We start from the raw sequence: 16012 nt of genomic DNA on the forward strand, positions 1-16012 counted from the left end.
TTTTGCCTTTTTATTTTATATTTTGCCTTTTTATTTTATATTTTTTTAAAGTTCAATAAAGTGTTATTACCTAAGATATCTGCGATATTTTGTGAGAAGAGTCATACCAGCTGCAAAGTCATTGACTCTTGATCAATGTATTTCTTTTCTTTTTATGTACACTGAGAGTATATACACTAAAGACAAATTCCTTGTGTGTCCAATCACATTTGGCCAATAAAGAATACTATTCTATTCTATTCTATTCTATTCTATTCTATTCTATTCTATTCTATTCACCATACATGACTGGGAGTCAAGTCTTTGATCTTTTCTATCTTCTTCTATATTAACATCTTCTGAATTATTTCATCTTTGAAAGCACTTTTATGTTACCCATGTATTCTGAAGATAGGCTGGGGAAACAAAATAATCTTTTTGATTGCAGCCTTTTAGAATATCCTCAGATAGAATTATCTATTCTTTTCTCTGTTTTGATTTAGCAAAACAGAACCTTTCTACATCATTGAAACTTTCTAAATAAGAAAATTAGAAATGTTTGGCTCTGCTATTGCTAAGATTTTATTGTTTCTGTTTTTCCTGATAATTTTAAATATATTGCTATGATATTGATTTTATTTAAATGTTAATCATATCCTTTGAGTTTCCTTCAAAATAGAAATACTATAAATTTAAATAAACAAGGCAACATTTCACAGAAAATTGCAGCTATGTATAAAGAAATATCCACTATTGTTCATTGTCCTACACAGGATTTGGTAGATTTTAAAATCTATTGAAATCAGCATGCTTAAGATGCATTCTGGCCTATTGCAGATTAATTTCTAACACTTCTCTCCTTGGTCCTCCTTGCTGTCAAAGTATGTGTCTTTCAAGTCTCAGGGCATCTGGGTAACATTTTGCTGTTGAACTCTATCTCATGATTTAGTCATCTCTTCATCTATTAATGGCAATAGGAGCTAATTTATGAAGTCTCATTCCAGTGCTTTTCTGTCCAGTGTATGTTTCCTAATTCCATATTGTATTTGGAATGTGTTCAGTTTGCTGATTCCCATTTTGTTTTGCCTTTATTTTCAGAGTCTATTGGATCACTCTCGTTCTGTTGTTAAAACTCAGCGTTCAAAGGTAGATGAACTGGAGACAGGTTTGTCTCACCTTAATCAAAATATTAATGCTCTGAAAGAAAAGGTAAGTGTTTAAAACTTATACATATTGCTATCAGTCCATGACTTTTTTAAATAAAAATTTGTGTTTACTAATCATATTTGAGATTTGAAGACTTTATATAAAATGAAAATAATAAAAGTTAAAGAACATGTCTCAAGGTATCTTTAATAAATGGCAAATGTTACCCTAATGTCCATATTGTGCAGGGTGGAGAAATGCAGCTCACATCCAGAAGATCTGAGTCCTGTTCCTGCATCCTGCTGAAGGCATTCTATGTGTGAAGGAGAAATGACATTTTTTGACAGGAATTTTTTTAGCCAGCCCTTAGAGATGAGAGGGACCCCAAATCCAAGCAGAGGGTGAAGAAGCAACAATAGGCAGTGCAGGTGCCTCGGGTGGTTGGGGGAGGCCTAAGGGATGGTCTACATGACATCTCTCACGCAGGAGCTGAAAACCCTGCATGGATTTTATCAGGGAAGATTTTCAGCTTCTCAGTGGAGCTCTCAGTGTCTTTCCCTGCCCTGAGGTACCCCACATTCTTTATCTAGTACTGTGTCAGCTTAATGAACTCCATGATCATTTAACAACCACAATCAGGAGTGCCAGGATTGCAGTTGTTGAGCGAAGCAATTACACGGGCAGTCATGTGACATCTTCTTTAATGACCACTTCACTCAATAATTGAGTTTCTGGACTCAATTTTGGCTGTAAGTCAAGGACTGTATGTAAGCAAGATTTGTTCAGTGCGGCCTTAATTTCAGATAAACGCTGAATAAATTGTTGTAACTCAAGGACTACCTGTAATTGTATCATTTCTTTTATATTTCTGTTTGTCAATGTCAACGAGACATAAAATCTATAGAAGTGTTTGACTTGGGGCATTTTCTTTGTCACTCTTTGTTGGTGAGAAACTTGGTGATCATCATAGAGTGTTCTCAAAAAGGATGCATTGTTGCACTTATCCCCCAAAGCTTTGGTTTCTATTTTGAGTGAGCAGATTTCTCACAAGTTATCAATACTTATTTTTTCATAATATTTTACTTATGTTTAATAGTTCCTTTGCTTTTGTATCTTTATATTTGTGTGATATCTGTTTAATAATTCTGGTAAAGTTTATGCAATAAATACATTTTAAAAATGTTTTAAGAATATCTAAAAATGCCAAATTCATCCTTTGGTCAAATTAGTCACATTATAATAGCAAATTATACTGGCTTCTACCAAGACATGTGATAATGAAGTAGAGTGGTACATATGCACCCAGATAAATCAATATGATTAAATATTTTTAAATCAAACTTTTACTAATGTTATCTAATTTTTAACTCACTATCTTAGGCTGAAGGTAATTACAAGAAAGCACAGACTCTTTTAAATAATTTTAGTAAAACTAATCAAAGAGGAAGAGCTTTAATTTCAAAGATCCAATCTATTCTCATCCATATTAATGGTAAGAGTGATGTCTTTTCTTCTACATTAAGGGTGGGAAAATTATATCAGCCTGCGAACCAAACTAATTCTTGGCTAATTTCTCCAGCACCATAGCAGGCAGTTTTCAATTTGTTCTTTCATGCATACAGAGATATTTACATCTCATTTAGGCTTTAACCATTTTTTGCTTACATCACTGGAAATTGTTTAAAAGCCTTATTGCTGTAGTAGTGGGAGCAGTTTTTGAACTCATTCTTAGTGAAAAAGGTTTTTTACTGTCCTCCTCAGTACCTGTTTCTGCAATAATAAGATATTGATGTGTTTGTCACCTTCATGATAGCCATAACATCCAAAGACTTCTTGCCTTTGATTGATGGGTTATCCTCTTAATAACCCATCAATCAATAAAAAAACCTGAGATGGAAATATCAGTTTGGAACATCTGTCAAGGGAGATATATTATTATTCTAGAGCCATGTATTCAGGAATAGGACTCATTGAACTAAATTAACTTTACTTCTGAGAAGTCGTGGATAAGATTGCAATATTTTGATAAGCCTGCGTGCATTGGCAGTTTCTATCCACTGAGATAAATTAGGATGTCATTAATACTTCACTTATAGTATATTGAATGGAAAGTTCTACCTTTTAAATTTAAAAGAGGGATATGCAACTGCTTACAGGTTCTGTATTTTATCTGATTTATTATTGGTTTGTTAGGGCTCCAGTCCAAGAAGTGGTCAGAATAAGACAAAACCAATTATAATTAATATAGTTTTTTTCATATATTTAACAATTTCCCATTTCTATCACTACAAATTGATCTGACTTCTGGAGAGACTTGCAACTGTCCTGAAGAGCTCATGTTTGCATTCCTACTTTAAAAATATGCCACATATCTTTGTAATAGGGTATGGTAAAAGTTTCTTATTTATTCAAATAATGTTTTTCTTGTCTTAGTTCTCTTGGGACAGATAGACGGCACTTCTACAGAGGGAAACTCTTTGCCCATAAAACACTCTGCAAAAGAGCTGATGCAAGCTCAGCAAATGATCAATGAAATGAGAAACCGCAATTTTGGCCAACAGTTAACAGAAGCAGAAAAGGAGAAAGGAAAAGCCCAACACTGTAAGAGCTATAAACTGTAAATGTTTTTGGTAGAAAGGGCTTGATTGGATTTATTAAGGTGGGAATAGATGGAGAAAGACTGTTGCCTTACCTGGAAATACTCACTGAGTATGTAATAGATGTGAAGGAAGTTGTGGTCTAACAATGAAGAAAACTGGTAATAGTCACTTTAATAATATTGTACTTTGTTGCTGCTTGAAAGTAGTTTTGGACTTGAGTTGAGCTTTTGTTGTCATACAACCTTTATAGAAAGTTTGGAAACATAAAGATAAAAATATATAGGATTGAAGGATAATTCTTATCTATATTTACACTTACCAGGCCAGGTGATCTATCCAACTAAAAATAATTTCTTGATGAGAAATTGAATTATAGAAAGACTGTGAGACAAAAAGACTTGAAGGACCTAATGTTCATAGGATATTTGATTTATTCCTGTTTTGCTTTGTTCATTCTGCATAGTGCTAGATCGAATAAGGAATGAACTAGAAAAGCGTAAAGCAAACAACCAAGGGCTCATCAAAAGTGTGAGAGATTCACTAAATGAATATGAATCCAAGCTCAATGATCTTCATGAATCTTTGAGAGAGGCAAAAGAACAAATCAAGCTAGCTGAAAATTTAAATGGAGAAAATAAACGTCTTTTGGAAGATATTGAGGTAAATCTATCTACCTGTCTACCTTCTTACCTATCTAGATTGATGGATCTTTATCCATGTTGTATTAAATGGGGAAAGTTCCATAATTTGGGGGAAATTTGGCAAAAGCTATTGCAAATGTTAATGCATCTGTAAACGATTTTGTGAATTAGATTTTGTAATGGTTTTTTTTTTGCTATTTTATTGTTTTAGTATGCTATAACATAGTTTATCTAAAAGAAATAATTAAGCAAAGGTTTAGTCATCTGGCAAGCCGCAGCCCATTCTTTTTGTACTGCAAATACCATGACTGACCCAATCATACCAGGACATGTCAAAATTGTTAGTTCATGTTCTGTTAGTTCATGTTCTATGCCAAATACCTAAGAGATTCATCACTGTTCAGTAAAAGAAATAGTTCTTCAGCAGTGAATACAAGGTAGATTTAATTCAGAACAGCATTTGCTCTTGGTTGCCAAGCAGAGTCTTCTCAAAGAGTAATGCCAAGTGGGAGGTCTTACCTGTTGAAAACAGGCAAGAAAGAGTTAGACCATGGACTTGCCTAGGGCCTAAATTCAGCCACAAAGTTGTCCTTGAAGGGCAGGAGCCGTTAGGTACAGGGCTTCACCCTGATATCCATGTCTCCATGCAGAAAAACAAAGCATAAATAAATAATGCACTAAGTGGGTGGACATTACAGGTGAACAGGGACCTGCTCCTTCAAATCCTTGAGGGCCATATAGACTGAGACATTAGGTAGTTCAAGCACCTAACAGCAGCATATGACCAAGGGAGAAAAAAAAATCACAGAGATTCTCATTAATCAGGTTTAATGTCAAGAAAAGGATTCAGTTACAAAGTTTTAGTTAACTAGAAAAGTATGGATCAATCCTAGTTTATTAGTAAGTACATTAAGATGGAGTGTTGATGAACGGTTTGAATTTCTTTCTCACCGAATCCCTAACAAATGGATTGACATTTCGCTTAAGAGGTAAGGCTGAAACATCTGTCTTCTATTTAGCTGCCATGTTTTGAAAACCTCTCTCTTCTTTCCCAGACTATGAGAATTCCCATACCTCACAGACCAATGGCTCTGTTTAATTTGATGATTTATTTGCTGAAGAGGTTTCTTAGGAAATAGCTCAAGAGAAAAACTCTTCACTTTCACACCCCATGGTCAATGTCATTTTATACCAGATCTACATTTCCACCTTTAAAAAAAAATGTTATACCATATCCCCAAATGAGATAATGAGTTAGGTATTGGCTGAATTGCATACTTTCAAATGCTTTTCTTTTCTGGAATATGCCCAGCCACTTTCATCTCAATCTTATTGATTCTAACTTTTCCCAGCCACTGGGAGAGTAACTGGTGGCCCTTCACTATTTTCAGGAAGTTGTTTTTCCATTGTTGAACCAGTCCTCTGGATAATTGCTTCCTATGAGAAATGTGTTTGGCCTTAGTATTGGTAGAAGCTGTTTAAAACAAAGCTTTAATAGAAAGCATTTAAGAGCTGACAGCAAATCATTTGGAGTTTAGGTTTGTCTGTTGGCTTTATTTTATAAAACTTCTATTGTTATTGGGTTTTTTTTGATGTTTTGAGCTACCAAATGTCTGTGTATGATTGTGGCAGTATATAAAAACCATATTTAAATTAATGTATAAGTAGTAATTATGCTACAGAACATTATTTTCCATTAAAAAGGGAGTCACTTTTTATTTTTCTATCAGAAACAGACAGAAGAGGTGACTAGACAACAGAGTGCCATACGGGATCTTCTGAATTCTGCTAAAGCATCAGTGTCTCAAACAAACAGTATATTTGAATTGTTCCAGAAGAGTAAGGAGGTAAATTTGAAAGGATTAAAGTTTTTATAAGGCTGAAAAGAAGAAAATAACATTCATATTATGATAAAATAAGAATATACTACCAATAATAACTTGGTTTTGTAGACGGTAATAACGTCTTGCAAAATATAGGATTTGTTACTATTCACATATGAAAAGAGGCATCTCTGGCTCAACTGCTGTATGTAATCAAAGTGCAGCCATTGGAGTTTATAAAAGAAATTAAAGTAAACAAAAATTTGCCACGTATTTCGTATAGATATGTAATGCATCTTAGTCACAGTGCATAAAACTCTCTTCTAATTCCAGGAATATGAAAGCCTAGCTGCCAATTTGGATGAAGCAAAGAAAGATCTGGATGAAAAACTGAAGAGCCAGTTCTTATCGTCCAGTAAGGAACCTTTGGTAGTGAAAGCAGAAATGTATGCCAACTCTTTACAAGACCTGGCAAGAAAGTTGGATGAGTATGTCTTCTTTCTTGTAAATTAATTGTTTCAGAATGGTTTGTTCCTTGCTTGAAGTGTATTATATATTGGACATGGTTCCTTTCTGTTGGAAAGGTAAACTATGTAGTTATTTATTTATTTATTTTGATTTGTCAGTCGCTTACAAGATAATAGGTATAAGTATATATACATAGTTGCCGTGTTTCTCCAACAATACGACCTCCACCAATAGGAAGGCCCAGGTTTCTAGACATGAGGTGAAATTAAGCCCCGCCCCCAAAATTTAGGCCTATTTAAACCATGCTTTTCCCCGCCATTTCTCACATCGTTCGTTAGAACTACATGAGGTGAAGAGAAATGGGCGGGGGAAGGGCGGGGGGGATGGGGAGAAAACTTGCCTTTAGGAGTGCCCTGCAGGTAGCCTAGGCTAGATACCCCGATAGCTGATAGAAGCTCCCTGAAGGCAGAGTCCCCAGCCGCTTCAGGGCATGGCGTGGCTACCTGTGTCCCCTCGCCTTTAGGGCAGTCTCTTTCGGACGATGGAAGCTCCCCAAATGCAGTCACCGGCCACTTCAATCGGCTGGTAGAAGCAGCCTCGGGGCAAGCGCACACACACACTCCCCTCGCCGTGAGGCCGCTTCTACCAGCCGATCAAAGTGGCTAGTGACTGCATTTGGGGAGCTTCCATCGCCTGAAAGAGACTGCCTAAAGGCGAGGGGACATGGGCAGCCACGCCTCGCCCTGAAGCGTCTGGGGACTCTGCCTTCAAGGGAGCTTTCGTCTGCTGAAAGAAGCAGCCTCGTGGCAAGGGGAGTGTATGTGTGCGCGCTCGCCCCAAGGCCGCTTCTACTGGCCAATCGAAGTGGCTGGTGACTGCATTTGGGGAGCTTCCATTGCCCGAAAGAGACTGCCTAAAGGCGAGGGGACATGGGCAGTCATGCCATGCCCTGAAGCAGCTGGGGACTCTGCCTTTGGGGAGCTTTCATTGGCTGATAGAAGCGGCCTCGCAGCGAGGTACATGCGTATGGGCCACTCTAGGTGGGGGAGGAAATTAAGTCACCCCCAAAAAGATGGCCTAGCCGTTTTTTCAGGGGTCAAAAAAAAATAAGGCCCAGCCTTATTTTTTGAGAAACATGGTATGAATACATGAAATGGGTACATATAAGAAAAATAAAAGAAACAATAGGATAGGGACGGTATGCACGTTGGTGCGCTTATACACGCCCCCTACAGACATCTTAGGAAAGGGGTGAGGTCAATAGTAGACAGTCTAAGGTTAAAGGTTTTTGGGGTTTGGGGAAGAAACCACAGAGTCAGGTAGAGTATTCCAGACATTGACCACTCTGTTGCTGAAGCCGTATTTCCTGCAATCAAGTTTGGTGCGGTTAACCTTGAGTTTGTATCTATTGTGTGCTCTTGTGTTGTTATGGTTGAAGCTGAAGTAGTCATTGACAGGTAAGTCATTGCAATGTATGATTTTATATACCATACTTAGATCAGACCGAAGACAGCGTAATTCAAGGTATTCTAGGTCTAGAATTTCAAGTCTGGTGGCATAAGGTATTCTACAACGAGTAGAGGAGCGGAGAACTCTTCTTGTGAAATATTTATGCTGAAACTGATTTAAGAGGAATGGGGAGAGTGCTATACTGCCTTGCAGAGATGAATGACATTTAAGGTATTGGGGACACAATTAAGTTTCCTGAAGAGGGGCCCAAATGCTGCCTAGTCAGTGATGATGTTTGCCAGTATGGCTGGAGCAGAAATTCTGAGGCCGGTATTTTAGGAAGTTGGCAAATTTTAAGAGCAGATAGACAGATTCCTCAGTTGGTCTAATAACAGATCAAGTCTGCTGGAGAGAAGAGCCTAAGTTATCCTCCTTATCCTTATGTCTTCTGAATCTTATTAGGTAGCAGTTTTCCCTGCCCAGTGCAGATATTATAGGAACAATCCTTTTGATGGGATGTATATACTTAACTGGGTGCTGCGCCATATTCTTTAACTTTCTCTTCTCCTTTGTATGTGGTTGTTCCTTCCTTGGGTGTGGAAAGCATTGGTATACGTTTTGGGAGGATTGTAGGTTTTGACATACTTGCTTCTAATTTTTCAGAAAAGAATAGATAGTCCAATTTTATATGGGACAATTTGAACTTGCTGGGCATGCTTTAAGCAAAGTTACATGTGTATTATGCTGATTTCAGTATGAAATATAAGCCTTTAGGATGTATGAAGCATTTTACTTTGTTCAGACTAGTACCGGTATTTCTTAAACTTTGTGCTCTAAGAACCCTTTCCAAGTTTTATAAATTACAGAGGACCCAAAAACCTTTTTGTACGGTTTACATTTATCAATAGTTACTATACTAAAATTTAAAATTGACACCTTAGAATATTTATTCTTTGTATTGTTTAAAAATAACAATATTAAAGCCATTATTTATATTAACAAATAACATATTTTAATGAAGAAAATAATATTTTAAACAAATTAATAATGAAAAGGGTAAGATTGTTTTAAATTTCTAAAAATAATGTATTTTCAATATCTAGCTAATAATATTGATTCTGCAGATCCCTAAGCTTTTGAGAGGTCCCCAGGGGTTCTTGAACCATGCTTTAAGAAATACTGGTTTAGACTATGCTTTTCCTGAATTAATCCCTTCCACCACCACCTCAAAATAATTGGGGATGAAATTATACACATTTCCATTTTTTATAATTTATTTCCTGAATGGATTCATTTTGATTTCATATATACTTTTATTAGTGATTGTCTCTTCTTTAAATGGCACTAAGCATTTCAAATTAGCCTATCATACAAAATATGCTGTGTTTAATAAAGTTGCATAGTCTAGACCAAGGGTGTCAAACTTACATTGTCATGGCAGAGGCATATGATGTATCATGGCTTTCCCCCCCTTTGCTAAACTGGGCGTGGATGTGGCCAGCGTGTGACACATCTGTCCAGCAGGCCACAAGTTTGACAGCCCTGGTCTACACCATCCATCTCTCCCCCTCCCTTCTTTCTTTCTTTCTTTCTTTCTTTCTTTCTTTCTTTCTTTCTTTCTTTCTTTCTTTCTTTCTTTCTTTCTTTCTTTCTTTCTTTCTTTCTTTCTTTCTTTCTTTCTTTCGCCAAAGTATCAACTAAAGTATTTTAATTTACTTGATACTTTTACTATATTTTGGCTTCCCTCCTCTCCACAGACTCAAGAAGAATGCCAGCAAGAATGAGCTTGTGACCTGTTTTATGGAAGGTGCTACCACTTTTGAGAACATTTCTGATATTATTAGAGCAGCAGAAGCAGCAGCCAACAAAGCATTAAGTGCAGCAGATTCAGCTACATCGGTAAGAGTATTCTAAATGCACATCCTATAGAATTGCTTTATTTTTTAATACAAAAGAATTCAGCAAAGGAAGTTGATCTCAGATATTAGCATTGTTTGGGAAGGCCAAACTGTACAAACAGAGCCTGTCTGTATAAATTCTGAAGACAGGATTTTAGTTGTCTTCAGTGAGCGCGCTGCCTTAATGTAAAATGTATGCAAAGAGGCTGGCCGTGTTCTGCATTGCAGGAGAAGATGCTAAAGAGCAATCTTAGCAAAAGCTAATTCTGTAAAGGAGCACCAACCAAACTATAAGAAGATCCCTAGAACTCATCTGAATCCATGTTAATGGACTATTTTAATTGATCTTTTACCTCTAGAAAAGAATAGTCACTGCAAGCCTAAATCTCAAAGGGAAATCTGGTCTGATTTTGACAAAGTAATGGATGTAGAACTACTTTCAGACCACCCTCTTCCTGCCCAGCAGAAAAATAAACAAACTTAACATGTGATCTATTGCACTTTTAGGACAGTAACAGATTGAGGCAGACCTTAAGATCTTATATAGCTTCTAGCAGGGGTGGGATTCAATTTTTAAACAACTGGTTCTGTGGGTGTGGCTAAGTTGGTGGGCATGGCTTGGTGGGCATGTTATTGGCTGGGCGTGGCCAACTCAATATCACTCACATCGAGGCATGCATCTCCTCACCTGGCCTCTCATGACTGTGGGGATGCTGCAACAGTCGTAAGTGTGAAAAATGGCATTCATAAGTCACTTTTTTCAGTGCCATTGTAACTTTGAATGATCACTCCACACAAGCAAAGTACCAGCAAAGGAGGGGAAAAAAAACTCCAGAGAAGTTCCTGAGACAGGAAGTCTAGTCCTGCCAAGAATGTAAAAAGGGTTAATGGAGAGGCAGTTTCTGTAAGCAACACCAGAATGTTTCCTTCCTGCCTTCCTTACAAGATTAGGCCAGTAATTTCTTCTAACAACCGGTTCTCCTAACTGCTTAGAATGTTAACAACCGGTTCTAGTGAATAGGTGCGAACTGGTAGAATCCCTGGTTTCTAGAAAGCCACCCCTGGCTTCTAGAAACCTGAAAAGCAGTTCGAATGATCTCCCAAAGTTGGACTAAATTGTAGTTTTTGATGTGACTCTTGGAAGAAGTTATCGGAGACCAAGCATATTAGCTTTATGTAGTTATTCTCATCAGAATTCTGTTTAATTAGTTTTTGTCTTGACTTTATCACCCTATGTACCATCTCGATTTCCAGATAATTACTCCGCTTCAAATGAAATTTATTAGGAAAAAAGATAGTATAAACTTACATTTGTAATTCCCATGTTCTTTCTTCTTCTTCTTACAAACAAGTTCTTAAGGAAAAATAATTGCTATATGATAGCTGTGATAGGAAACACTAGAAACATCTTTGATTGCCAGGTGATTTATGAGGGAATGCACATTTTTTTTAAATAGCAACTAAGAGATAGGGAGAAAGAGAGTGTGTGTGTGAGTGAGAGAGAGAGAGATTCAAATCAAATGAAATGAAAACACATTTCGGGAAAACGGGAAAACACATAAACCTATAATGAATAAAACTAAAAGTAGACATACAATAACATTACATAAAAATAATCTAGTAACAATAGTACGGATAATAATGACAATCACTGAAATTTATAGCAATCTTCAGTCATAGGTAGGATGAATAGAACAAATGGTAGCACAAAATCACGCAATCTGAAAAGACTTACCAGGGTTCTGGTCAGATAGAAGTAGAGATAAGCATTGTGTTCTCTCCCAGGGAAGTTATTTCAAATGTGATAGATAAAGAGAGAGAGAGATTTTGCCTACTGAGATAAATAAACTCCAAAAGAAACAGATTTTGTATTATAATAGCTCTGCGTCTGGAGCATATTGCTCTGTTCTGGCCCTCTTTTGGCCACTTGCTTCATTTTGCACCAACCTCTAGTTCTAAATGTTCTGAATTCACACAAAACAGTTACAGCAATTCTGCTACTGCTGGCTTGCATTATGAAATTGCACTTCTTTTGCTGTACAAACCTCTTACCTGTCAGTGCTTCATTTTCAGATAGTGGATGAAAAAGATCTACCTGGAATGGCTGAAAGACTGAAAACCAACAGTGGAAAAGTGTTAAACAAAGCACGAGAAACACAGAAGACATTGCAAGGTATCATCAACACATCGTACATTGCAAGTGTTACAAAATATGATAAAAAGCTTTAGGGTTTCATCCTCTATTATTGTTCCAGACCTGACCCTGTTAGAAAATAAGTTATAATATATTTACCACTGACTGACTCCTTTTCAAAAATTGGAAGTTTTCACATCACCCTAGTTCACAGTCACTACGTTTGATAAAGAGTATGGGAGTTGGTAGTGAAAGTGATTTTCTTTGTTTTAAGATGGCCTTTCAACAGAATGAGTTTCAGAGAAACAGATCTTACAAAACTCAACCTAGTAAAAGTTGTGTGTGAGAGACGGGAGGCTGTAGAATCCAGTGGTTTCCTCCTCTTATATCAGTGATTCATAGTCTTGGCAACTATAAGAAGTATGAACTTCAACTTCCAGAATAAACTGGAAGTTTGAACTGGATTCCTTCCATTGACTACCAGTAATTATAACTTATCTGGGAAAGGGACTCTGATATTTCTAAAAAGTTCAAACCAAAGTCATATTTGGAATAAAATAGAGCTGGCAGGAATCTTAGAGATCTTCTAGTCCATTTGCCTGCTCAAGCAGGAGACCCTGTATCAATTCAGACAAGTGGCTGTACACTGTCTTCTTAAAAATCTTCAGTGATGAAGTACCAATAATTTCTGAAGGCAAGATGTTCCGTTGGTTAATTGTTCTCACTGTTAGGAAGTTTCTCCTTAATTTCAGGTTGCTTCTCTCCTTGATTAGTTTCCAACCATTGTTTCTTGTCCTGCCCTCTGGTGCTTTGGAGAATAATTTGACCCCCTCTTCTTTGTGGCAGCCCCTCAAATATTGGAATACTGTTATTGTGTCACCTCTAGCTCTTCTTTTCTCTAGACTAGCCAAACCCAAATCCTGCAACTGTTCTTCATACGTTTTAACCTCCAGGCCTTTGATCATCTTAGGTGCTCTTCTCTGAACTTTTTCTAAAGTCTGAAAATTAGCTATATATTTAAATGTAGCTAAATTTGCCTAGTAGGATTACACTGAAATGAATTCGGCTGTAATGGGTTCATGATCTGGCCATCTGGGCAAAAGAATAACTAGAGGAAAACACAGACACTCATCAGAAAGCAGTGAGTTATAGGAGCATGAATAGTAAAACTACTATTAGTAATAAAGTGAGGGCAATCCATAATTGTCAGGATGATTTATAGTAGATTATTTTATAGATCTCAATCCAGCACTTGATGTTATGAGGAACAAGCTTCAGGAAGCTGAACGGAAAAAAACTGCAATACAGGAAAATCTTAGTGAGTTCCAAAATAACCTCCAGGGAATAAAGAGAGGTAAGTAATATGATGTGGCTTTCTACTAATGTGCATTTTATTGGATTTATTGTACCCATGTTTTTTTTATTTTAAAAAAAGCACTAAGTGAAAGAAAAGAAACAAAAAAATGTATAAAAATTATATAGTTACTTACAATAGTGCAGAATATAAGCCTCGTATATTTCAGGAGAGAGCATTTTACATATTATTGTATCTTAAAAGACAAATGTTATCCTGAATTTATGTGCCACTTTATTTGCCACCTAGATAAGACAGAGAGCTTAATCACATCTGCAAATACCATGATTAAAAATGCCAACAATATTACAACAAATGTACGCAGTGAACTGGACCCCATTAAAGCTGGAGTTGAGAACATAAAGAACACCTATGAAAATATACAGATTACTGATTTCAACAAGGCTTTGAGAGAAGCAAGCCATTCAGGTAACTTTTTTTTCCTTTTCTATGGATTCCTTAAGCTATTTTTAAATTAATGCCAGAGTTTTCTTGTATCATTTTCTGAAAAAGGTCAGTTGTTGAAATGTCTATTGAGTCGTCACTTAATAGATACACTCTGTGAGTGTTATAGAACCAAACATTGTGGAGATTTTCTGGAAAAGTCAAAACCAGATAATTTAGGTCCTCATTCTAGAATAATCTCTTCCAAGATATTGCATAGCAACACCTGACAAAACCTAAATAGCATAGACGTATGGAAGTCAGTCCTCAGATATATGATTTTAGAGACTTTGGTAAAATCTAAGCAGCAGCAAAAATGCTTGAACCCCCTTCCTCCATTTTAAGGGCATAGTCATTGGGTTGAAGCAGTTGGGAAAACTGCTTGTAATGCTTTCAAAATCAAGTCATGGGTAGGTTTAACTGATTGTGGTGGTAAATTTAGGTTAACAAATCACAGGTAGGTTTAACTTGTTAAGTTGAAGCAAGTTTATATAGCGAAGCAAGTCTACACAGGACTATTCACTTCCTGCATCAGCCTCATTTTGTATATAGGAAATAGTTTCACTTTTTCTGTTGTATAGCACTGTTAGAGAGCTATAGTGATTATTGGGCTAATATAATAGTACAATACTAGTCCTGTTTCCTCCAAAATAATAATTCTATTTCCCAGTGGGTGTTTACACGAGTTTGAATTCTTCACCTTGAAGAATTGTTGGGTATGTAGATGTTGGGTATGTAGATTTTTGTAGTTCAAGACATTTGGAAGACTAGAAAAAGCTGTTAATATGTTTAAGCTTTAACAGAGTAGCTATTCCTTCTAGTTTGTGTTCTTGAAAACAGAATAGGGCATAGCAAGCTGGACAATTATCATTTTCCTTTTCTGTATCCACTTGGGGATAATAATTAGCAAGTAAATAAACTAGTGTATTGTTAATAACTAAAAATTAAATTCCCAATTACTTTAGCCTTTAGCCAAAATTGTAATAATTATGTGTAAAATTGGCAATCTGTATTTTGATATGTAATATCCTGTATTTCTCCCTCATTTTAAAATGCTTTCAACAGTAAATAACTTAACAAGCATGCTCCCAGATCTGTTTAACAAGATTACAAATATCAATCAGCAAGTCATATCAACAGGCAATATAACTGAGAATATAAATCGCATCAGGGAACTCATCCAGAAAGCCAGAGATGCTGCAAATAAGGTCTGTGGCAAAAGATATCTTGCTTCCTTTTAAAAAATTATTCTCCCATACTTATCCAAACATTTTTATATATGCTTTATGTATTTTTTCTCAAAAATATTTTATTTTGGATGCCTACATATGTCAGGCCAATATTGATATAAGTAATGTTAACAAAACTGTGTAAGTCCAAGTTGGTTGAATTGTTTAAGAATGATATACTGTAAATAAGGTATGGCTTGCTGAAATGTATGTAAGTTGAAGCTTTGCTTACTAACTAAGTTTGTAATTACTTGCAAACCTTACTTTAGGTAGCCATCCCTATGAAATTCAATGGCAAATCGGGAGTTGAAGTTCGACTTCCTGATATCCTGGATGATCTGAAGGGTTATACTTCCCTTTCTTTCTTTCTACAAAGGCCTGATAAAAAGGAACACATGACACAACCACAAACACGCAACATGTTTGTCATGTATCTGGGTAACAAAGATGTAAGTGTTGACTATTTCTTACCAAGCCATTATTGAAAAATCACAAATCTATAACCAAAATAAATTTTATTTTACTGTAGTTTATTCATTGTTTAATTTTAAGTGTTAGTCTTTTAATTTTTTAAACTTCTGTCTTAGCTATATTTTGACATTACTTCTAAGATTTTTTTTTCTTTTTCTTACCTGGCTAGTTTATTGTTATTTTCCCTCTGTTTCTGATTTTTTTTTTCTTGTTTGGTTTGCTATTTTTTTTCCTTATCTTTTTTGGCATATTAAGGTTATATTACATATAGAAAATAATTAAGCTTAATGTTTAAAGAAGATCACGTAAAATAATAACAATCAATATTGACTAGTTCAATTGAAAGTTCTTAAACTGAAAACAATATAAGAGTGTT

At 36.0% G+C, this 16012-nt stretch overlaps 1 protein-coding gene across 2 annotated transcripts in view; it reads left to right on the forward strand.

Annotated features, from left to right (window-relative positions):
• LAMA3 (laminin subunit alpha 3) overlaps window positions 1-16012 on the forward strand; it is a 130063-nt gene that overhangs the window by 82816 nt on the left and 31235 nt on the right. For both annotated transcript variants that reach the window (XM_087931160.1, XM_026699292.2), the window contains exons 45-56: window positions 1078-1188; window positions 2506-2617; window positions 3559-3726; window positions 4189-4385; window positions 6097-6213; window positions 6523-6677; window positions 9864-10005; window positions 12078-12177; window positions 13376-13492; window positions 13742-13921; window positions 15002-15144; window positions 15435-15614. In XM_087931160.1, coding sequence (XP_087787286.1) covers window positions 1078-1188; window positions 2506-2617; window positions 3559-3726; window positions 4189-4385; window positions 6097-6213; window positions 6523-6677; window positions 9864-10005; window positions 12078-12177; window positions 13376-13492; window positions 13742-13921; window positions 15002-15144; window positions 15435-15614 — 1722 coding nt within the window. The remainder of the gene's footprint in view (window positions 1-1077; window positions 1189-2505; window positions 2618-3558; window positions 3727-4188; window positions 4386-6096; window positions 6214-6522; window positions 6678-9863; window positions 10006-12077; window positions 12178-13375; window positions 13493-13741; window positions 13922-15001; window positions 15145-15434; window positions 15615-16012) is intronic.

The sequence above is a fragment of the Pseudonaja textilis genome, chromosome 3 (genome assembly GCF_049901715.1).
Source record: "Pseudonaja textilis isolate UNSWEBS1 chromosome 3, rPseTex1.2, whole genome shotgun sequence".
In the NCBI taxonomy this organism is placed as follows: Eukaryota; Metazoa; Chordata; class Lepidosauria; order Squamata; family Elapidae; genus Pseudonaja; species Pseudonaja textilis.